General features: G+C 40.3%; 1 protein-coding gene across 3 annotated transcripts in view; it reads right to left on the bottom strand.

Moving 5' to 3' along the window:
* Nucleotides 1–25,222, bottom strand: part of ITPR2 (inositol 1,4,5-trisphosphate receptor type 2) — a 480,765-nt gene that overhangs the window by 289,762 nt on the left and 165,781 nt on the right. For all 3 annotated transcript variants that reach the window (XM_058282925.2, XM_058282926.2, XM_058282929.2), the window contains exons 16-21: nucleotides 24,173–24,345; nucleotides 22,268–22,387; nucleotides 21,972–22,157; nucleotides 20,637–20,888; nucleotides 19,958–20,102; nucleotides 18,524–18,674 (exon numbers count right to left, since the gene is read on the bottom strand). In XM_058282925.2, the coding sequence (XP_058138908.1) occupies nucleotides 18,524–18,674; nucleotides 19,958–20,102; nucleotides 20,637–20,888; nucleotides 21,972–22,157; nucleotides 22,268–22,387; nucleotides 24,173–24,345 (1,027 nt within the window). The remainder of the gene's footprint in view (nucleotides 1–18,523; nucleotides 18,675–19,957; nucleotides 20,103–20,636; nucleotides 20,889–21,971; nucleotides 22,158–22,267; nucleotides 22,388–24,172; nucleotides 24,346–25,222) is intronic.

Consider the following 25,222-nt stretch of genomic DNA (forward strand, 5'->3'; position numbering starts at 1 on the left):
CACCCTGGAAAGACAAGGCAGCCAGCCCTCCAGTTCCAAGGCCCAGCACCGCCCTTTTAGAGCTGGGCGTCCAGCACACCCGTTTTACCTGCTGCTCCTACCCCTCCAGCCTCCCGCCAGCCCGTCAGAGGGCCTGCCCCGGGCCTGGATCATGGGGGCGGCCGCTTCCTCCAGCAGGCCACCCACCTCGATCGGGACACCCACCACTCCCCATGGCTGCACGTGCTGCCTCCACAACTTTCTCACGCCGCGTTGCACTGGTTTGCGTTCCTGTACCCCCTGCCCCACGGAGGATGTGCACTCCATGAGGACAGGATTTTGTCTGGCTGGCTGTTCCACGCCCGGGCCAGGAGGCGTGCCTGATGCGGAGAATCAGGCGATGAGCACTGGTTCTGCAAAGGAATGTATGAGTCGGAGGAAAATAAAAACTGCTCGAACAAATGAACTATTAAAAATGAGTATGATAAATGCAATGAATGTGCCACAATGATGAGGGAGGCTGCTGATGTGGGAGGAGTGGGGGGTTAGGGGGTGGGGTATGTGAGAATCTCTTATATTTTTTAATGTAACATTTTTTGTGATTCGTGTATCTTAAAAAAAAGAGATAATCAAAAAAAAAAGTATCTCATTCCATTAAAGCCATTCCATCTTTTATCAAGGTGAGGTTTTGCTTGCATGCCTTGATACTTTACTGAATTTTTTCAAAAAACATATACACTTTCATATTACTAAAAACATACTTATTAAAAGGAAAGAAAAATCAATAAAAATTGTTATCAATGAGAGCAGGGAAACAATGGAACATGCTTTTATCAAGGGCATATCCCATTCCATGTACTTTTCTTTTTTTTTTAAAGATTTATTTATTTATTTCTCTCCCCTTTCCCGACCCCCCCAACCCCCCACCCCAGTTGTCTGTTCTCTGTGTCTATTTGCTACATCTTCTTTGTCGGCTTCTGTTGTTGTCAGCGGCACGGGAATCTGTGTTTATTTTTGTTGCATCATCTTGTTGTGTCAGCTCTCCGTGTGGGCGGCACCATTCCTGGGCAGGCTGCACTTTCTGTCACACTGGGCGGCTCTCCTTATGGGGTGCACTCCTTGCGCGAGGGGCTCCCCTACGCAGCGGACACCCTGCATGGCAGGGCACTCCTTGCGTGCATCAGCACTGCACATGGGCCAGCTGCACACAGGTCAAGGAAGCCCGGGGTTTGAACCACGGACCTCCCATGTGGTAGACAGACGCCCTAACCACTGGGCCAAGTCCGCCGCCCCATGTACTTTTCTAGGCCTCATTATATCCTTTACCTCAACTAGTCCTCACAGCAGGGTGGGACTTGGGGCAACCCTTCCCATTTTACATAGCCAGAAAACAGCATGCTGCTTCGCTAACAGACCATCCCCTTAAGACTAGAAAGAAAAGATTCTAGTCAAAACGTTGTGCTGTGAGTATAGAATTAATATTAGTCCTATATGAATTTGCTCCCATTATTCTCGGGTAATCTTTTCAAACCACATTTTATTATATATGATAGCCACATACTACTAGTGGCATTTCCATTAAATTATACAATATAGCTTTAAAGGTGGCCCTTATTTAGAAAGCATTTAATAAAGTAATCGATGTTCATGTGGCTCCATACTAGAGTCATTGAGGTTGGGAGGACATAAAAGAAGTAGAATTTACAAACTAGTTAGGGAAACATAAAGCATGTCCATAATAAAATTTAAGAATAAGCACAAGGCTTGGCTCAACAGACAGAGCGTCCGCCTATCACATGGGAGGTCCAAGGTTCAAAACCAGGGCCTCCTGACCGGTGTGATGAGCTGGCCCATGCGCAGTGCTGATGCGAGCAAGGAGTGCCCTGCCACGCAGGGGTGTCCCCCATGTAGGGGAGCCCCACGCGCAAGGAGTGTGCCCTGTAAGGAGAGCCGCCCAGCGCAAAAAAAAAGTGCAGCCTGCCCAGGAGTGGTGCAGCACACACGGAGAGCTGATGCAGCAAGATGACACAACAAAAAGAGACATAGATTCCAGTGCCACTGACAAGAATACAAGCAGACACAGAAGAACACACAGCGAATGGACACAGAGAGCAGACAATGGGGGGGGGGGGGGTGGGGAATAAATAAAAAATAAATCTTAAAAAAAAAGAAGCACAAGGAAGATGAAGATAGCAATAATATAGCATGGAGAGGAAGTAGACATGGCTCAACTGATAGAGCGTCCACCCACCACATGGAGGTCCAGGGTTTGAACACAAGGCCTCCTGGCCCATGTGGTAAGCTGGCCCATGTGCAGCGCTGCCATGCACAAGGAGTGCTGTGCCACACAGGGGTGTCCCCTGGATAGGGGATCCCCACACGCAAGGAGTGCACCCTGCATGGAGCCACCCAGCACGAAAATAAGTGCAGCCTGCCCAGGAGTGGCACCACACACACGGAGAGCTGATGCAACAAAAAGAGACAGATTCCCGGTGCTGCTGAGAATGCAAGCGAACACAGAAGAACACACAGCAAATGGACACAGAAAGCAGACAATGGGTGGGGATGGGGGGAAGGGGAGAGAAATAAACAAAATAAATCTTTAAAAAAAAGTAGCATGGAGAGTACTCAAAGTTTCTTAGGAGCTTTTTATAATTGTGAAAATTATCTTAGGTCAAGGAAAGTGGGGCCGCTTCAATGAAGAAGCACAGTTTTGAACTAGGCTATGAATGAGTGAAGGATAAGATTAGAGAAGTGTAATCTTTGCCAAATCACTGTTCCATCCTATGTTCACTAGCTTAATTCCAGTAAAATGTGTTCTGATTCCTTGTGAAAATAAAATCATAAAATATGTGCACAAGAGCCATGAAAAATAAAAACTACCTTAAAATTATAAGGTATTACTTTAAAATGAAAAGAGGAAGACACATGCACACATTCACTAAATGTCTGACAAACAACTCTTCTCCATTTCATTACATTCCATTATAGTTCTCACCACCGTACTAATGAATACATGGTTCCACCACATAATCACAGCTCATCAGCTCTTACAATACAGCATGATTGACACACAATATCACCTCTCTAAGGAGATGTTCTTTCAGAAGAGTAATTTATAAAGAATACTTGATGGACAAAGTAGATAATATGACATCTAATTTTCTTCATTCTAAATAAACACTCATTGAACACAGTGTATTGATAAATTCATTTACAAATCCCAAGTTTCCAAGGGTTTAGAAATGGAGCAAAACAAAAACCCACAGAAAGCATTTAACTAAAATAGAGTAATGTTATTTTCCATCATTTTGAATATTAAGTAGACTACTTAGAAAAATAGTATTTCCCATCCTTCACCCTGAAGTGTTAGTCAAAGGTGAATTGAAGAAGCAATTCGTACAAAATTGTCATTAAGTTCTGGATCTTATTTTGGATTTCATCACTGTCAAATACTGACAAAGTTATTTCAATACTCCCAATGTTAAGTTTTGAATTTTAAAAACTGACCTTTAATACTTAACAGTTGGTAATGCCAACAATAAATTAATAGACATACTGTCACTAAGAAATGATATATTGTATTTATGTCATATATTTATAATTGAAATATAATTTACATACAGTGAAATATGCAGATCTTAAATGAGAAGTCTAAGCAGGTTTGATAAAGGTTTACCCATATAAACAACATGCCATCCAGATACAGAACTACAGAATATTCCCAGTACCCCACATGCTGCCAATGACCTTTTCCAGTCATTCCCTGGCACAGTTCCCTACCATTACCTGCAAGAAGCAACCATTCTTCTAATTTCTCATATCATGGCTGCATAATTTGGATAATGATACAGTTTGGTAAGTATGATTTGGGTTAACTTAATATAGCTAAAGCGTGCTAGGTAATGAGTCCATGGTAAAGTACAGAAGGGCCTCCAGTTACCTGCTGCCCCTTCACTTCTTACCCAGAGCAGCAGTTTTGACAGAAACTTAGATGAAATCAGAGACAGCAACCTCTCAGATGGGCAGAGAATGTGAAACAAGGAAGGACAACAAATAGTGTGGATGACTCCATCAAGTTCCAACACTATATAAATAGGGGGGAAATGGGTTAAATCCAACAAAGTAAAATAGGGTGGGGAAAACATGATGCAATGAGCACAAACTAGAATTTTAGTTGAGTTCAAGTTCAATAGGAATTGATAATATGTCATGGTTACCAAAAATACTCATTCATTTACACTGCATTATTCAAAAGTAAAGTGTACAGAATGAATGAGAAAACAGCCATCCTTGCTTCTATGCTGGTCAGGCCAGTGATAAATGGGGTATGAATCATATGAGGAACAGATAAAAGAACTAAGGATGTCTACAGAGAAAGAAGGAGATACTAAAGTGACATGCTAGGCATTTTCAAATATACAAAGAACCAACACGTGAAAGTGATGCTAGAATTCGCCATGGCTCCAGAGAAAAGAAGCAGAGCTGCTCATCAGAAGCTTGAGGGAAATATGTTTAGGATAACCCAACAAAGGGGACCTAATCATTAGAGCTGTTGGAAATACTTGTTGCCGCAATAAATTATTGGTCCCTGCAGGTGTTCAAGGAAAACCCATTTGTAATAGGTGTTGTAAAAGACATGAAGTTTACATATTAGGTAGATAATTTCTATGGTCCCTTTCTATGCTAATGTTCTATAAACCTATCCCAATGTCTTAATACCCTGAGTGAGGTATCAGATTCTGAGGGCCAAAAATATTTATAATTATGAGAAATCACTGTAGAATTTATTGGACCACTTGGTCCTCTCCACTCATTCCCCCTTTCGTGAGCTCAGCCCCAGGCACTGGGCCTGGCTTTACACTCTATTGGGCAGTAACGCCCCCTAGACCCATTCACACCACTCCTAGGGAACTCCAGGGATTTTAGAGTCACCCTACAGCTTAAACGATAGGAGCAGACTACTTCACACTAAAGCACAGAAGGGCGTCAGCCTCTTTACACCTGATAAACCAAAACCTAAGAAACTCCAGACGGTGTGTTTATCTCTGACACCTCATGGGGAACACTGAGCCACCTAAAATCAGTCTTCTGTCTCAGCTGAGTCAAACTAATTGCAAGGTACAAAAATACATATATATAAATTACTTAGGTGAGTTAGTCCTGAATGGGAAAGCTATAGGAAATTTACAGAATTACTTGTGATACTTACTATATTATACAGATTATGTATGTACCACACCCATTAAGTCTCTCTGAAGTTGATTAACCTACACAGTTAACAAGCTAATATTGGAACCATGTTGCTTGGTTAAGATGGTACATCAGAGATCACTGGAAAGGTATAACATGAATCACTGAAGTTGCTAAAATAAAATTATAATAACAAAATGGGAAACTCTCAGACCTATTAACATGAACTGGCATATATCATGTTAACTTCCATTCATTTCCATTCATTGCAAGTATGGAAAGCCAAACTGAAAGTTTATAAGTAATAAAAGAAAAACAAACATATATTTGGAATGTTATGATGCAGAAAAGATTTTTGGTATTCAAAAACACACATATTCATATAAAGCATGTCATCTGTACATTCATCTAATGCACTTCTTCAACAAATTTTTTGAAAGCCAAGTATGTCTATAGTAGTATATTAGGCATGGTACAAGTCAGCTTTAAAACCAGAAATAGAATCTATTTGCATCGTTTTACCCCCACTTTGGTCTGTCTCAGTGAAGAAATCTGAACCTTTACTATTGATTTATACTAATTCTAAGAGTCATTGTACCTTTTATAAGCCTACTAGGGAGAACAGACTTGTAAAAATATTTACAAAATTAACAAAAGACAGACACAAGTATATTTCTGAAATATCAGGGTCTCTAAATACTTTTGTCCTTCAAACACATGAATATAAATATATAAAAGGTAGGTCACATTTATCTCATTGATGAATTATAAAAATATGTCTGAGATCCAAAGTAGGTCATCAAAAGGTGATTTAGCACTACTAGGGAGACCTCAAGGGACAGCGCTAGAGATGTCTAACTCAGTACAGAACTCCGGGACACCCCCTCGGGAGCTTTTTTGCTATTCTCTGGAGAAGATGAGAGCTAAGATCCAGCACAGGGCTTGGAGACTTCTTGATGGTGGAATGTGAAGAAGAACCATGCAGAGAGTCAGAGGAACCAGTCAGAAATTATCACGGGAATGAGAGAAACATCCGGCTTCAGGAGGTATTTACGCGGTAAAACCTTCAAAACTTGTGATGAAACTTTTGTTTCTGATGCAAGTCAAACAACCATCCAGGATGGGGGGATTCTTTAAAAATTAAACATTTCTATATGTTTTAGCAAATGACTTCAAGTTAAATAAAAGCTCTCTAGTAAATACCTATTCTGTTTTGTTTTGTTTTTTTAGGAGGTACCAGGGCTTGTAACTGGGACCTTGTGGATGGGAAGCAGGCACACAACCACTGAGCTACACCTGCTCCCATTCCTATTGTTTTATACTGAACTTTCCTGGAAAACTTGGAAGAAGTAGAAAACAGAGTCTCTGCACTTGGGAAAGTTACCTACATAAAAAAAACCAGCATATTGGAAGGAACAGAGGAGTGTAGGAACATAGTTTATATATATTCCTATACACAAGAGAGACTGTTCTAGATTTAGGTTGTAAAATTTAAGCCCCATGCTAACCATACAGAAAATATCAGAAACAACGCAAACTTACAGAGACAGAGAGTAGAGTACAGTTGCTAGGGAGATGGGGAATTAATGCAACATGGGTGTAGGGTTGCTACTGGGGCAGATGGGAAAGCTTTAGTAATGGGAGGCTGTGGGGAAACCACAACAAAGTGAATGTGATTGATCCCACTGAATGATGGGCTTAGGCAGGGTGGGAATGGAAAGATTTATGCTGTATATATGAAGAAAGTAAGAAAGAAAGAGGGAGTAAACTAAAAAGATTATGACAAATGCAATATATCATCTAAGAATGAAGGACAAAAAGCTCAAAGAGACATCACTGGAACATAAGAAAAGTGGAATATGCAACATAAGCTTTACATCAATGATGAATGTCTTGAATTTGATAACTGTACTTAATACAATTACAGAAGTGAATAGCCTTTTTCATATAAAATGTACATGGAAGTACTATGTGTTCAAGGAGTATGATATGTGCAAACTGCTCTCAAATGTTCAGAAAATAGATAAACAGATGAAAGATGATAGAAAGATAGATAGGTAGATAGACAGATGTGGCAAAATGTTAAAATTGGTTGGCCTGGGTATATGGAGGGGTGGAGGTATGTTGGGGTTTTCTGTATGGAGTTGGTATTTTTTATAACTGTCCTGTAAGTTTGAAATTATTTCAAAATTAGAATTTTCTTAAAACAGCATGATGATAGTAGAAAGAATATTTTCCTTTTTAAAAGAAGGGGGAGAAAAGGAAAAGAAATATGAATTCAAAATTTAGCTCAGTAAGCTACAAGCCATGTGATTGTAGACAAATTATTTAACCTCTTTAAGAGCCTATATGCGGGGCAAAATAGTGACCATAATACCTAACTTGCTGTGCTGTGTGGAAAGGATTAAAAATAAAAATACACAAAAGACCTAGAAGTGTGCTAGGAGTTTGTCTTCTTTTGTCACAGAGTTGCCAATACAAAGTACCAGAAATATGTTGGCTTTTATAATGGGAATTTTATTTGGTGTAAAAACTTACAGTTTCAAAGCCATGAAACATCCAAATCAAGACACGGTCAGATACTTTCCCACCAAAGTCAGCTACTGTCAATCCTGGCATCCTGCTATATGGTGATCAGGCAAATGGCAGGGTTCATCTCCTCAGCCTTGAGCTGCTCCATGGGCTTCGTGCTAAGCTTTGGCTGCTAGAGATCTTGGAGTCCTCTCTCAGATGGCAGGGTAAAAAATGGCAGGTTCCTTTCTGTGTGTGTGTGTCAATGTGCCTCCATTTATATCAGACCCAGCAAGAGGGCGGAGACCCAAGCTGACTCAGCCCTCACTTACTAGTCCAATCAAAAGCCCTAAAGCCATCTTATCAAGTAATCAAATCAAAGGCCCCTTAACTGAATTTAATGCAATCAAAGGGCCTCACCTACAGGAAAGGATTAGTTTAAAAACAATCTTTTTCTGGAATTCAAAAAATTCAAACTGTCCCAGAGTTCAAAATAAATAACAAGATATTCATATATAGTAATTCCTTGCCAAATGTATACAAAAGGCATATTATTATTTTCTGCAAACTATTATAAAAGGATTTGATTTTTTTTAAGAAACATGATCTAGTAGAGATCATGTGTTTAAGATCCCCTTGATAAACAGAGAGAAGATTAAGCCCTGAAAAAAGAGTCCTTTGCATCAGTGATACAAAGAGAAAGCCTAATGTTATGCAGGCACTTTTTCTAAAACTTGTAAAAGCTGAAGAAGAAAAACAATAGAGGCATAGAAAACATTTTACATTAACCACTAAGGACTTGGTCAGCAAAGCAAGAAGCTGTGGATAACTTGACTCAGAAGATCAGGATGTCAAAACAAAGCTTCCTCAACATCTGAAGAAGATTCCAGAAAAGACTTACCACCCAGAACATATTTCTAACACCAGCAATTCTGGGGCATCGGGGGCAGGTAGCTTCTAGTAAGTTTTTTCAAGTCTAGACCTTTAATATGCTTTTAAATATTTTAATGTTGTTTATATTTTTCTCCCTAATCTCTACTTCCTATGAGATCTCAATCCTGACCCACAGTTTTCCCAATCATGGTCCTTGTCTGAAAGATGGTGGTGTGGATATGGTGATTGCCAGCCCAGATTCCCTTTCAGGAATGAAAGAGGAAAATCCTCCCCTGCCATCCCCTCTGGACGCTGGCTGACGTGAAGAGAGCTGCCTCAACAAAGGCCATACCTCATTTCAGGGTCACCCACGTCCTTGGGGTTTCTCAGCCCTGGCTGACCTCTGACCCTAAAGGGAAACCACCCTGATGAGGCATTCCAGCTCCAGACGTCCCTGAGACCTTCACGAAGGCTGCAGCACAACCACGTTCTTGCTTTGCCCAGTCCTGCTCTTTCCCTCCCACTCCACTGATGTGCTCCTGAGGGCCCCTAATAAATCCCTGCCTCTGAGTCTGCTTCCCAGGAGCACAACCTGCTGAGGGATGGCTGTGGACATCGTCGCCATTTAAAATGTCAGGACATAGCGGGATATGCTCATCTGAGAAGTACACACACTTAGAGACAAGAAAGATATCTATCAGCACGGGAGGAACTGCACACACTTTCCTGCCTCTTCTTGGAGTCTAAAGCTTCCCTCCAATAAGGTCTAGGCAGAACGGAACAGCAAACATGAGGAACAAGACACACAGTGAAGGTAAGAGTTCTGCCTGAGGCAGAACCTCACTGCAAGTAGCAGTGACACAAGGACAGGACAAAACAGCCACTGAAAGAGACGTCCCAGCGATGACTGGGGACAGTGGCATCTCCCCTCTGCCAGTAGACTGTGCTGACACTGCAGAGCGGGGAAGCCTACTGCACACCCGAATCCTTTCCGAGACCTGAGAAGAGGGCACCTAGAGGAAAACCTAAAGGAGACCGAGGAACACTGGGAGAAACTGAAAACAAAGCCGCTTGTACCTTGGGTACCCAGGCCTTGGCTTCCGTCCTTTTGCTGCCTCTTATTTCTGTTCTTCTATCTCCCACCTCCACATTTATAACTGCTCAGACTCTCTCCCTACCCTCGGGGAGTTTCTTTCTTTCTTCTTTCTTTTTTTCTATTTTCCTTTCTTTTCTTTCTCTTTCTCCTTCCCTCCCTTCCTTCCTTCCCTCCTTCCTTCCTTCATTTTTTTTTAATCTGGGTATTTTGAGGCTTCTGGATTCAAGAAATTCTAGCTGGTGTCTCTACAAAGAGCAATCACAGCTATTAAGCAAAAAATGCACTTCATGGATATTTGCCAAGAAGAGTGTTTACAACACACATTGAAAAGAATACCATTCAGGGAATGAATTACATACCAATCTTCAAAGAATCACAGTTTTGAAATTGACCGCAAAAATCATATTTAGAGTAATCTCCAAATGTTAAAAAGGAAGGAACTATTTTCGGGAAGATTTTCTGTCTGCAAATATTTTCTTCCTTTCCCACCCATATGAGAATATTAAAAAAAGTTTCTGCCCTACCTCCCATCTCAAGTTCTCTTTTTCTCTTTAATAGCAACTATGCTGCCAGAAAAAGCATTTTAAGGTGGGTCATGTGAAGTCCCCAAAAACACAAAAAAATTTTTTAAAGATTCAGTTGAAGCAGCTGGTTTTTTGCCACCAGGTAGAGAATACTCCTCACTTTATTCTACAAACCTCTGGGGCAAGGGGTACACTTGCCAAACCTGAAACTTCAAAGGAAAGGAAATCCTGACAGTCAATGGAACTCTCCAGTGATTTTTTAAAATTATTTCTAATTTTCAACATCATAAACAAGCATGCCAACAAAAGAGGTTATTGGTTACTGACTGAAAACATGCCCACATTTTAGAGCTTGGCTATGGAAACTCCCAAGAATTTGGAGTTGTGAAAAAGCAAGATGGTATTAGGTAAAAAGAAACTATTCAGCTGTGTTTTGATTTATTGGTAGTTTTTTATGATATACTGCCTTTTCAAATCATTGTGAGTTCAAGGGCATAGATGATTTGAAAAGAAATAAGGGAAACGGACTTTGGCCCAGTGGTTAGGGCGTCCGTCTACCACATGGGAGGTCCGCGGTTCAAACCCCGGGCCTCCTTGACCCATGTGCAGCTGGCCCATGCGCAGTGCTGATGCACGCAAGGAGTGCCCTGCCACGCAGGGGTGTCCCTCGCGTAGGGGAGTCCCACACGCAAGGAGTGCACCCATAAGGAGAGCCGCCCAGCATGAAAGAAAGTGCAGCCTGCCCAGGAATGGCGCCGCCCACACGGAGAGCTGACACAGCAAGATGACGCAACAAAAAGAAACACAGATTCCCGTGCTGCTGACAAAAACAGAAGCGGACAAAGAAGACGCAGCAAACAGACACAGAGAACAGACAACCGGGATGGGGAGCGGGGGGTGGGAAGGAGAGAGAAATAAATAAATAAATCTTTTTAAAAAAAGAAAGAAAGAAAAGAAATGATAGTGGTGGCCCAGACACCCTGGGCCCAATGTCCCCTCAACGCTGAAGACCACACTGCTCCACGCTGGAGGGTTAAACATGAGCTCCAGTTCCAGGCAGACAGCAAGCACGGGCAAGCGAATGGATATCAACGGCATAACTAAACACCAAATCAAGCCCAAACCATTTCCAGACTGTCAAGTTCTCTACTCCAGCCACAAATGTGTTCCCAGGGAGATGATCCTTTTATTCTTGAGAGCTAATGCATGCCATGCTGCTCATTACAAGAATGAGTAAGTGGGATTCATATTTGCCTTCAACTATTTAAATAAACAAAATATATCTCTCTGTTGTAAAAAAAAAAAAAAAGTGATCTTAATTATTAGCTGTATAAATCTTTGGATTGTTTGTTTATCCTTTGGCAGGCATTTTTTAAAAATATAATTTTGAAGTAGAATGTTTGCAAATACTAAAACCATCCAGTTTATCAATTGGTACATGTATTTGCTTTCAACTTCTACATGTGACAAAGAAGAGCACTGCTTGACATAATCTTTCTACCCAAAAGATCAATTATAGTGAAGGCTGCCTATACTTTTTTTTAAAAGATTTATTTATTTATTCCCCCCCCCCCCCCCCCCCCGCCACCACTGTCTGCTCTCTGTGTCCATTTGCTGTGTGTTCTTCTGTGTTCACTTGTATTCTCATCAGGCAGCACGGGAATCTGTGTTTCTTTTTGTTGCGTCATCTTGCTGCGTGTGTGGCACCACTCCTGGGCGGGCTGCAGTTTCATGCACGGGTCACTCCTTGCGTGAGGCCACTCCTTGCACGGGGCGCACCCTTATGCAGGGGCATGCCTGCATGGGCTGGCACTCCCTGCGTGCAGCGGCACTGTGCATGGGCCAGCTCACCACACGAGTCAGAAGGCCCTGGGTACTGAACCCCTGGACCTCCTATATGGTAGGCGGACACTATCGAGCCACGTCCGCTTCCCATGCACATTTTAAATCACTGAGTGTAAATGGTAAGTATTAGGCAAAGCCATTAACTCAACAACACAGCCCCCAGAGAGTGAATACGTTTGTTTGAAAATAATATCCTTCCTTAGGTGCGCCCGTAGCCAGTGAAAGTTACGGGACTGATAGACCCACAGATCCGAACCTTCTGTGTCGCTATAGTGAAGGCCAGGGTCGGGCAGGCTCCCAGTGTCCCAGCGAGTGCGCCTTGATACTTCCGCAGGGCACAAAAACAAACACTTGCCTCTGAGCCTCCCCCTGCTGCTGAGCAGCCACCTAACACCCACTGTGCTGGTGGCCGCCACGGACTGGGAGTCAGCCCTTGAAGCCCACCCAGCTCTAGGATGAGGGTAGCTCACCTGACAAAGAGGGGGCTGTCACTAGGGACCCAGGAGAGGTCCAAGCCAGCCACCCCCATCACCTCCAACACTAGTCACTGATGTTTAAACCTACAGGACTCGGCAGAAGAACAAATGGGTGCCGATACACACACCCGATTGAAGGAAGGCGCCACTGCGGCTCGCACGGAACAGAGCTCCGGGAGGTGGAAGCCTTTTCCTTCTGGTCACCCCCCATTCCACTCTCCTGCATCTCACCAGCCAAACAACTGCAAAACGTTCTCAAAGTGTCCAGCCCCGCCTGGGCTGAAGCAGAATTATTAATGAATTGATAAGGATAAAAAAAGACACGATTCTCCTGCATAAAACTTACCAGACACAGAACAAGACTAGAAAACTGCATCATCTGAAGGCGCAGTTTCTCTAGCAACAGTGGTGACTTTCTTTTTTTTTAAATTGTGCTTTGCAAATGACTTCCAACTGAAAATAAAGTTTCACTGAAATAGGAAAATATAACCCATCGTTTGGATATAAAAGTTACAAGATAATGATACACGGGGTATTATAATGTGGTATTATAATGAGTTGTCCTTTGAAATTGCAGTCCTTTTATCCCCCAAGTACTTTCCATAATCTGGGATTTCCTCTCTGGCATCAGCCCCTGTCTCACCCTGCACCACAGGAATTTTTCCCATGCCTGACAATCCAGAAGTCTCCACATCTGGAGATTCCAGAAACATATTCCTTCTTGCTTTTTTTGTTGAGAATTTATAGATTCTAAGAGAACTTTCCTTAGTGATTTATAGTCTGCTAGAACTCAGGTATAATAACACTCCTTCTAGTAGAGCTGTAAGATAATTCTTTAAATCCGAAGTATGATCTTGCATGAAACAAATCATTTTCATATCCAGCTAATTATTTAAGTCATTTAAGCTGTTTTGTTTTGAAATACTTTCAAATTATGGGAAGGGTTGTGAGAATAATAATAATAATAAAGAACTCCCAAATACCCTTCTCCCAGACTAGTTAGATTTACAAGTTCTGCCACATATGCACTTGAGTGCACCCCCATCTCCACCCCCACCTGTCTTCTCTCTACAAAGTAGGAAGTACAGTTTCCCAAATAAAGGGACACCTTTCTACATGCATGACATACCAGTCTCAAAGAAGCCTCTAAGTCCCAGGTCATGTAGCACATATATAGATATTTCTTATCAATTCAAGAGGAAATTTCTTAGAGATTATAATTGGTTGATTCATAACCAAAAATGATTATGAATCATTTTTGATAACGGAGGAAAATGTGTATCAACTTATAATGATGGAGTAAAATTTTGTGTAGCATGTTTTAAACACAAGACTCACTACATAGAAGGTAATGCACGTAAAACTACTTAGGACAGAGAGTACTAATGGAGATTAGCTGCTACTACTTATTAGCATGATTATCTGGAGTATATTTGCATAATCCAACAAACAATTAAAATATTTAGAGTTACTTTCCTCATTGGCTTTCTGAGCTACCGCAGCCTCCTGGAGGTTCTCTTTACTAGCTGTCACAGTCTCTTTTGGTGGCTACTCCTCCTCTACCTAATTACTAAATTAGTGTTCCCAGGAGTCCATCTTTAACCCTCTTTTCTTCCCAACAATCACTCCCTAAATGATCTCATTCACTCCCTAATGATCTGATTATTTTAAATGCCTTTAATGCACTGATTCTTACATTAATATTTTCTACATGACATTACCCTATGTTGTATTTAAATATCTATCTAAGTATCATCACCCCTTGGGTGTCTAATACACATTGCAATCCTAACATGCTGTGGTGGGTTGAAACGTATATCTCAATTTGGCCATGTTCTTGGTTTCTCCGCATTCTGGTAGGTGAGGACTCAACGCAAATAAGCTCTCTTGAAGATGTTACTTCATTCAAGGTGTGGCCCAGCTGAGTCAGGTGGGGCTTTCCTCTGGAGTACTAGAGTTCTTTATAAAGCAGAATGAAATTCAGACAGAGAGTGAGCAGGGAAGCCATGGGAGCAGTCAGAGGCTGGAGTCAACAGAACCCAGATGAGAAGGAGGAGATGCTGCTGTGCTGCCATGTGCACCGTCACGTGACGGAAAGGTCAAGGACCAAGGCTCTCCGGCAGCCAGCCCAGAACACCAGAGGTTCAAGGAGAAAATATAGCCTTGCTGATGCCTGGATTTTGGATTTCTCCTGGCCTCAAAACTGTGAGCCAGTAAGTTCCTATTGTTAAGCCAACCCACTGTATGGCATTTGTTTGATCAGCTAGGAAACTAAAACACATGGCCAAACAGAAATCCTAATATTGTCTCCAAAACCACTCACTCTTCCATTAGCCATTCCCATCTCAATAAATATACAACATTCACCCAGCTGCTAATTCAAAACCTAGGAATAATCTAACTCTCCCCTTTCTCTTCCATTTCCTAACCAATTGACTAAAATTCATAGTCCCTCCACTTTTCTCCACCTTCACTAGACTACCCTAGTCCAACTTCATCATCACTTGCCTGGGATTCCCACAGCCTCCCAACTGCAGTCTTCTCTAACACTTGGACCCACTTAACATACTACTCCCCATCAGCAGCTAAAGTGATCAGATCCCATCAGTCCCTTCTCAAAGCCCTCCAAAGGCTGCCCACCTAGATTAGAACATTCAAACTCCAAAGCCCCATGATACAGCGTTCTTCAAAATTCTCTCCTGTCCTTCTCTTCTCTCACTCTGCTTTAGCCACAGCGGCCTTCTGCTGTTCCCAAACATAGCAAACTTGTTCCTGACAGGGCCTGCTTCCTAGGGCATGCACGCTCTGCTCAGATGTTAGAGTCTGTCCTGCCCATCCTAGCTAAAAAGAGCTGTCCCTACTCCATCACTCTCCATATCGTTGTCATACTTCTTTTCTTTACATCATTGTCTGGTGTGTTTGTTTACTGTATGCCTATCTCTCCCACTATGGGAGAGGGTAGGCATTCTATTTAATATTGTTTGTCCTCCCTAACTGTGGGATGGGTAATAACTTAGTTTATCTTATTCACTGTTACTTCCCAGTGACTAGAATAGTGTTTGGTATGCAGTAGTTGCTCAAAAAATACTTGTTGGATAAATTAATTAGTGGAACTCAGATAGCTAAAAAAACAATTAAGATACCCAAAGGTGAACAGAGTTCATCAGAAAACATGAGAGTTACAAAAATTTTAAAGAGAAAAACAAAATATATCTTAGAGGGCCAAAACAAACAATACAGTAGAGAAAAAAATAATGTATTAGCAAATGTTCAGAATAAGACCTGGAAAGCAGACTGCAGGCACTCAGACCAAGAGTTATGATAAATCCTGAACTTCTATTTAAGAGTTTTGGTTTACAGTAAACTGGAGATGGGGCAAGAATCATGAAAGAGAGATTTAAAGAGACATCTCAACTCCTCAGTTCTTTCTGGGATCTTTGCAAGGACCTTCTCACCAGTGAGATTCAGGCAGAATTATAAGCATGCTCCTGTTCTTTGATTTATCACTGCAGTTCTCGGTACACTTTAATTTTTATAAAAGTTTAAATCACAGAAAAGATGCAAAGAAAGTAAAGAATTCTCATATACCCTTTCCAGTTTTCTCCACTTGCTTAAAGTCCTTCCTTTTGCCCTACCCCATTCTCTCTGAATATATACTATATAGTTCTATTATGAATGTCTTAAAAATTATTATTCTGGGCCATTTCAGCATGTAGATTCACATCCTCTTTTATTTTCAGAATGCTTTCTTGTAAGTTAAATATTAGCTCCATTCCACTGTTTGTTTTACTTCAGGGGTTCCAATTATTCGTTTAATGGCTCTTCTTTACCTTCTTCCATTTCACTTTCTCTCTGACCCTTCTTACTTCTTTATATCATTGTCATTTTGATTTCCTGCCTCTATTCAATGTCCCTTTTTAAGTTTTCATTCAAATCTCTTCTCTTTGACATCTTGTAATTAAGTCTGTATATCTTAAGAAAAAAAAAATCTGCCATTTTATTCTATTTCTGAATTCAATCTACTTTTATTTCATTTATTCCTTTTTGTTGGTCCATTTCTGTCCACAGCTATTGAATTTCTGACTTAAGATGTTGTTCATATTCCACTGTTGTTAAAAGTTATTTAACTTAGGTTAGAGTGTTAAATTTCAATTTTCTTCTCCTTTATAGGTGTTTTTCGGAGAGGAATTTTTATCAACTGAAATGTTTTAATTCCCCATTCTGTTTTGGTCCTACCATGGGACAAATAGTAATTTCACTCAGATGAAGACTGATTAAACCTGGGCATTTTGTGGACAGGGTTGCTACAAAGAGGTGGTTTACATGACCCCTAGCTCAAGACCACCCTCTTCTGTCAGAGTAGTGAAGTGCAGTTTCTTTAAAATTTGTCTTTTGATGGGGACAGTGGAAAGGGAGGTGTCCTTACATTTTTTATTTTCTTCTGCCTTGTGGTATTCTAAATTTCCACCTTTGCTTCTTTTTTCCTTTCACCAACAAATATCCAGAGGGTACCTCTCCCTGGCCAGTGCTCTTATCTACCAGATTGTTTTTCAAATGTTCACATTTAGGATGGATTTTCTCTACTGAGCAGGGATTTCATTGAAATGAAAATCACTCTTCCACTCACTTTTTTCCAGGAACCCCTATCTGTTCATAAAAGCTTATACTGAGAACTTGAGAGACAACTTGACTGAAAACTGATGTTTATTTTCATACTTACAATAATTAAAGGTTATACTGTCCACTGTCTTTTAGTTACATTGAAGGTGAAAGATTTATGTGGTTTAATCTACTTTCTATTGATCTTGGAGGCTTTTTGGAGGGTGTAGGAGAAATTGATATTTAGGCAGAAGTCATTAATTACTTCAGTGAACTGGAGAGCCCTCATTTATAATTCTTCATCAGGTATTTCTTCCTTCTGACACTTGGTTTCTAGTTTTACAATTTTAATCCAACACTGCAGTGGACACTACTGTGCTCCACCCATACACTGTCTGCAGAGCTGATGAACTCTTCTCCCAGTCGCTGGTCATCAGGCTACTGGCTGCTTACAGCTGTGCTCTCACGAGGCACGACTCCTGACACAAGCAGGGCAAGGCTGCCTTGCCCGAGCCTCACCCACCTCCGAGAAGCAGCCCACAGCCAATGATTGGCTGATGCAAACCTGCAAAGCCTGGTCCTCTGCCTAGTTTGAGACACCTATGAAGGGCCATTCCAGCTCCAGAGCTCTCTGTGGGATCATCTGAGATCTCAGTTCTTTTTGCATTGAGGACCAGCTCCCCTGTGTGCCCAATCCTACCCTTCCCACTTTCTTTCAGGGTATATCCTAAGAACACCCCTGAAAAATCCTTCTGCAAACAATTCTCCTCTTGCAGGTCTGTTTCCAGGGCATCCTATCTAAGGCAATCATCAACATAAATAATATTTATTGAGTTATGAGCCAGGCATGGTTTTAAGTGCTTTATACACAGTATCTCAATTTTCACAATGAAACTATGAAGAAGACATTATTATTATTTCATATCTCAGATAAAAGAGAATCTTCAAGAAAAGGTACTCGCCTAAGTTGTAAAGGTAGAATTTGAATCTAGGCATTCTGACCACAAAGTCCCTTGTCTTAGCCACTTTACTGCCTCTCTCCCTAGCCCACCTTCACTGCTTCTGTAGTAAGACCCTCACCCTACCCTTTCTTTGCATTTTCCCATTTCCTGCCACGAAGTATGGCCAGCACAGGACACATCCAAGGTGATCACAAATACTAAGCTGTTTTTATTTTCTCATAAGTGGATTGGCCATGATATTTGTTGCTAAAGATGGAGCTCAGTCTTAAGAATTTGTCTTTTAAAGCTTTAGCAATAAAAAAAAGAAGCGTGTTTGTAAGGCCACCCAGTTAGCAATCAGCCTTATCACAGAATGGTTTTCTCACATGCACATATGTCAGCATACAGGCACACATTACCAACCACTTCTCCATAGGATTTTTACCTCTAAGTAACAAGATTATAATTCTTCTCAAAAATTCTTACCTCCATCTTGGTATTTGCTTAATCTTTCAAAATACGATGACATGGGGACCTGTACAATATCTAGGATAGCCAGAAGCGTTCTTGTCAGTCTCAATAACTCACTGAAACTATAAAATCCAAAATATATAAGATTCCGAGCCAAGTGGACCACCTTAGAAAAGGGGAGGAGGGTAAAAGAAAAGAAAAATATTGGAAACTTAAGTAAATACTGACATTTTTATTACCTAAATTAGTTCAGATATTTCTAAACATTCTAATTCTTTGACACATAGGAATTAAAATACCTACAAAAGCAACCACTTGAATTTTGACTTATTCAAGGCTAAAATTAAATCCAAATAAAACCAATTCATCAATCCCTTCAAAAAGATGAGATTTGGGATGCATAAAGGTGGTTAAAGATGTCAACATTAGAAATATTAGAATCATTTAATTCAAATTACTCAGATTATTTAAACATTAGCTCATTTAAGTCAGAGAGTACAACTTAAAACATGGTTATATTAATATAATCAGTGGATAATATTCATGAAATCTGTCCAGAAATCTGTTCCCCATGCTGCTTTGTGGTCCTGTGGGCACTGGGGGACAGACAGGTGTGAGCAGCCTCCAGTTGGCCCTGGAGAACAGCCCTTCCCCCACGCACAGGGCTGGTCTGTGACCGCTGGGAGCACAGCACAGTGATGCCGCATCACTTCCAAGACTAGGTTACACAAGACTGCAATCCCCATCTCAGGCTCCCTCTCTTGTTTAACTTGCCCTCGAGGAAGCCAGGTACCAGGGGACAGGAACACACAGACAAGACCGTGCATGAGGAATCTGGTCAACACCAGCAGGGACTGCGTGATCAGATCCGCCAGCGCCAGATGACTGCAGCGTCACAGCACCCTCGTGAGAGATGGGGAGCTGGAACCAACGGCTAAACGTGCCTGAATGCAGGACTCGCAGGAGCATGAGATAACAAATGTTTGTTGTTTTAAGCTGGTGAACTTTGGGTAATTTGTTACAGAGCATTAGATAACCAATACACCAGGTATCAAGTAACTCAGCACCTTTCTCCTCTCTAGTTTTGTCACTATATTACCAAAGTATGCAGAAAAGTCTGTTGATTCAATGCAATAAAGCTTGAGCAGAATGAATGAAACAAGAGACTTTAGGAAAACTAGCTAACAGATAACTAGAAAAAAAAAGTTTGTATTGGACATCAAGTATAATCTAACCAGGATATAAATTCGTCTTTTAATCAATGGCAGAGAAAAGCATCACCTTCATGAACTCAACTGCCCAATTACAAAAAGCACCCTAAATAGTAAAAGGGAAAAATTTTTGATGTTCGGTATATCCAACTATTTTTGGCTTTTGTATTTTTTTGGTATATTCATTTTTGATATGGGAAATTTAACAATTTTATGAATGAATTGTTTTTAAAAATACCTCAAATGTCAGTTTGTTTTTTTCTTTATCCCCAAAAGGAAAGGGCTGATTTACAACTTCTTTCAAGTATTCTTCAACAAATTCCATTGTTAGTGCAAATTTCCTTTTCATATCATTTCTTGAAGAGTCTGTTATAGAATCATATCTGGAAAAACAAAGAAAATAAAGCAATTAAATGAACTGTAATAATTTGAAAAGAGGAAAATATACCAACTTTTATATTGATTTGTTAAGGCAAATTCTAAGTTTCTCTTCGCTCTATTTGCATTAATATGCTCAGATGCTCAATCATTTAACTTCCTGGCTTTGTAATCTTGGCTAAATTAGTTAACCTTCCTAGGTGTCATGCCCTCATCTGTAAAATGAGTTTACTGTGAAACGAGTCAATACATGCCAAGCACTGAAATCAGAGTATGCCATAATATTAAGCACTAAATAAATTACTGCTCTTATTAGTTTTAGCATTTCCAATCAAAGGTTTGCAGAAAGTCTTCCATTCTCCTTGAAAAGTGTCTTTTTACCCTCCACAAAGGGTATTTCATTTGAATTAGGAAGATCAACAACCTGAGTTAGAACACAAAAATGCTGTCCCATCTACTTCATTTTAAAACTGAAGACACTGTTTTATTTTGAGCTCATCTGCTACATTTAAAGGCCTCAAGAATTCTTCCAAGCATACTCATGAATCGTGATCTTCGTGGGGATCTCTGTCCAGAGCCTGGCATAGCGAACAGGGACCACGGACTCCTGGGGGTCCCGGTCAACGTGCATGTGGAGCATGAGGCGACAGAAAGATGCTCGGAGGTCAAAGGGCAGGCCCTCGTCTGACACACACCGCAGGATCAAATCGACAGAGAGCTGCGTCGAAATCTGGTTGATGGCCAGATACTGACGATCCAAGCACATCCTTGCAAAGAGGTTTAACTGGTACCTTAAAGACAGTAAGCATATTACATTAATTTGACTCATCTGAATAAAGTTTTAAAAGTGATAGTACACCAGTATCTGCTTTGATGATCCCAGCATTTCTAGCATGTGCATACTGGGCAAACTCTTGGCAATTAGGTGATAACCGACAACACATACATGAAGCTGTCTCTATGCCCACTCAGGGACCATTTCTCTTACTTGTTCCAGCAGCATGGGTCTTGTGTGTTTGGAGTCGGTTCTCAATTTCCTAGGATTATGAACACATAAGCCTGCAGGCTGTGGTCCTCGGCCTCAGGAAACCATCCCTAGCCCTCTCCACCTTGCACAGCCCCACTCAGCTGCAGGTTCTCACACCTGCATGCTGCAAGTTTAGCCCCACTCAATTCCTGAACCAAATGTGAGCAAGCCAAACAATTTTAGTACACATGGAGTCATAGCCTTTGAGACCAAGAATTAGCCTTTGGCTTTATTGCTTTAATGCCAGAAAACCAGGGAACAGGAGGCATTCTCTGCCTTTTTTCTGTCATTCAGGGTCAACTTGGCCCAAGAGCTTCTGCCTTGTGATCTTTTCCCTTAAACTCAAAGACACCAGCTGAGTTCCTGCTCCTAACATACTGACCACAGGGAAGTACAACTCTGCCCAGCTGCCTACTTTCCCTATCGCTACCATCACTGCCTCTACTGCTGTTTGCCATCGCTGGACCTTCGTAACTGCAGGTGTCAGCTTCTCTTATGCCCGGTGGCTACAGAGTCATGAACACTGTGCCCAAGTGCTGGATGGCTTCCCCTGAGGCCACCTCTGCAGCAGGATCAGCTCTCCAGTCCCAGGTCCAACTCCCCCTGCCTTTCACCTGTACCCACTCCAAGCAATAATAGGAAAAGTAACCCTCCATTGCACAGAAATTCCAAACTAATGGAATATCAGAAAATTGCAAGGGGTGTATGTGGAAAACAAAGATGTTAACTTTTATTTTGAATATTTTAAATAGTACTAAATATTTCCTCTACCCTTCACTCTGACATGACTTTTTAAAGGTTTCAGAGTCACATCTCAGTGAACGTGTGATTCTCCACAATACTTGACCTGTAATAGGTAAGAACTTCTAAATCAGCTTTGGTGCCTTCTTTCGCCTCTTGAGCAAGATGCCTGACAGCTTTGCCATGAGGTTCCTTGTTGCTGTCAATCCAGTAGAGCCAAACTTCTTCATCATCAACGTCGTCTGGAAGGATGGTGTTCTCCATGGGGTTGTCTACTTGCATTGAGACCAGCCTTGAAATAAATACACGCTATATATTAAGAAGTTCATTCACAATAGTGGTAAAGTACTACAGCACCTACAGTAACGAACAGGAAAAGAGGCCTTCATTATCTTGGCTTACTTAGTTTGAATGAGAATGTCTGCATTGCCTGGACTCAGCATAAATTTACAGATGAGTTCTTGAGTTACAGGTATCGCAGTGGTATTAGACACACAGAGGTCTGATAAATAATCCAAAAACCTGGCAAGAGAAAAAAATTAAATTGAACATAAAATAAAGCATTTTACACAATCAATATAATTTGGAGTATAACCAAAGAAACTTTTGGATATATTTTATAATATTATTTCCATGCAGCATTTTTCTAATGTGTTGCTTATCTACTGCATCTTAGAAACAAATTGAAGCTTTGATTTTCTGTATTTAATATAAACCTTGTTTTAAAAAGGATTTAAGTTGGCACATATTGATTAGGTGATATTCATTACACAGTACTGAGACATATTATGTCTAGAAAAATCAGTTATTACCCTACAGTGAGACTCTCACAGTAATGAGTATCAAAACAAAGTCCAATCAAAGCTAATGTTGGACTGAGTGAAATAAGAAACGAGCACATACTTAATAAGTGCTAGCTGGTCAGGAGAGGAGGTCCACTTCCAAGTTCCAGCACTTATTTGCTGTACTACATGGTTTTAAAAGTACTGCCCATCTGTTGGGCTCTTCTGCATTCATTTCTCACAGGTAAGGCAGCACAGTTCAATAGAAAGAGAACTTGACATGTTTTTAGAAACCTTTGATTTGACTTCATATTCTTTTCCTTACAATTGGGGTATTCTTCGGCATGACGCATTCTAAACCACTGCTTTCTCTAATGTTATATGCCTGATATACTTCATGAGAATACATAAGGATTTTAATGAAATGCATACAAATGGATTCTGAAAAACTATCAAATACTATAAAAACAATTTCATCAGAGAGAAAATCACTTACAATCAATTAAATACAAATCCATAAGAGTTGAGGTTTCCTATGAAGTAATAACTCTTTATTATACATAATTATTAGGGTGGTAAACCCAACATAGTTTTGTCCATGAAAATCAGTGCTATGAAAGGATTCAAAGTCTAAAAAAGTTGTGAAAATACGAAGAGATAACTGAATACATGGATTAGACAAGGAATGTCAAGGATAAACGTGGAAGAATTGTGATTATGATGAATATTTATCATGACCCATAGTTCAGCCTTCCCAAATATTGGATGTTTCAATTTGACCTTTTTTTTTTTTTTTAAGAGTTACCAGGGATTGAATTTGGTACCTTGCATATGCAAAGCAAGTGCTCAACCACTGATCTACAAACTCCTCCCCTCTCTTGGAAGGGAAACTTTATACATTCTAGCATTTTAGATGTAGGACAATAATGTATCTAACCTCTGGGAATGTAAAATATCTTGAACCTACTTTATGATACATAGCAGTGACCATGCTATATCAGACCTGTTTTTAATGACATTATTCTAGAATAGTTTCCTTCCAGATGATGATTGAGAAGCTAATAAAAAATGGTGCCAGCTACCGTAAAAATAACTTGCTGTTTTCTGGAATTTTTGGTTTTTTCTTTTTTTTTCAAACAGAGCCTCTAAAATTTTTTTAAGATGACTAAAGAACCTGGAAAACCTGTTCTGCTATTTATGCACGACATATGCCTACTGGTCTTTTAATATAAAGATATACATAATTTGAATTTTAAATATTTTGCTATCAACTTTGGAAAAAGTTTCCCATTGTACCAAGTTGGGTTAGCATTGTACAGAAATTAACAGGCATATTGGTCTAGAACATTAAACTTAAATTTTTTCCATCTGTACAGTGGTAACACACTGTATTAAATATGTGAAGTCTTACCTTTATTACAGAAACAAATATACTATTTTCTAAATAATGAAAAAAAACTGTGAAAATAAAGCAAAAAGTCACAGTCCCCACTAGAAAAAAAGGACCGCATGAAGCACTTCAAACCTTGGCTCCCGATTCCTCCGGAGTAAACTGACAAATGTCTCTATTTCTTTTGCTGTGATATGTTTCTCTAGTAGTTTCCTGTTGTTGTGCAACAAAGCTGTGATAGTGTCTTCTGCCAAAATATCATAGCCAATCTGGGACTGCATGACACAGAAATTCTTAGCAATATATTCCTGCAAGAAGAAAGGCTGTCAGAATGAGCTGCCAAACAGCTTAGAAATAACAGTTTCTATAGGGATGGCAACACTGATGAATTTATTCATAATGGAAAATCATTAAAAATCATTGTTAAAAGAAAAGCAAATAAAATCTGTAATAAAAAGTGCTTTTTGGGGAAGGAAATGGAAATATATTAGCATATACTTAATTTAAATTATAACAGAAAATCATGTGCCTAGAAATAACAATTTTTAATATGGGTTCTTACACTCTTGTAAAGTGGGGAGGGGGTGTTAAACTAGTTAAAATAACAATTTTTATGACACGGTAACTTATGATTTCACCAGCCTAACAGAGGCAGGCCTTCCTTTTAACCCTCACTAAAAGCCATAATCAGTAATTCTGCCATTGTTATGAAAAAGAAAATGACTGCTTGCTATCTCACTCATGAGGCATTATATGTAGAGTATAGTCATATACGAAAGCTACCCTCTAATATATTGATAAAACTTTGCACCACTTTTTATCCTTAAAAGCTAAACAAGATAATATGATTAATCACTTTATTAATCAGATTCAGTCACTCAATAAATATCTCTTGAAGGTCTAGGCCATTCCACTCTCTGTTTAGAGGCTAGGAAAAAGCAGTAAACATGCTCTTGCAGCACTTACATTCTAGTGAGGAAAAGGCAAGTAAACAAGCAAACAAATACAATCATTTTACATATTGATAAGGGAAATGAAGAAAACCAAGGAATGGAAAAAATGTAGTAACTTTGCTACGGTAGTTACCTTTGAGCTAGGATGGAAAATTAAGAAGGAGGCAGCCATGGAAAGACCTGGAAAAAGAGCCACTTAGGTAGAGGATTAGCAAGTGAAAAGGCCCTGGGG

This window comes from Dasypus novemcinctus, chromosome 20 (assembly GCF_030445035.2).
Source record: "Dasypus novemcinctus isolate mDasNov1 chromosome 20, mDasNov1.1.hap2, whole genome shotgun sequence".
NCBI classification, from domain to species: Eukaryota; Metazoa; Chordata; class Mammalia; order Cingulata; family Dasypodidae; genus Dasypus; species Dasypus novemcinctus.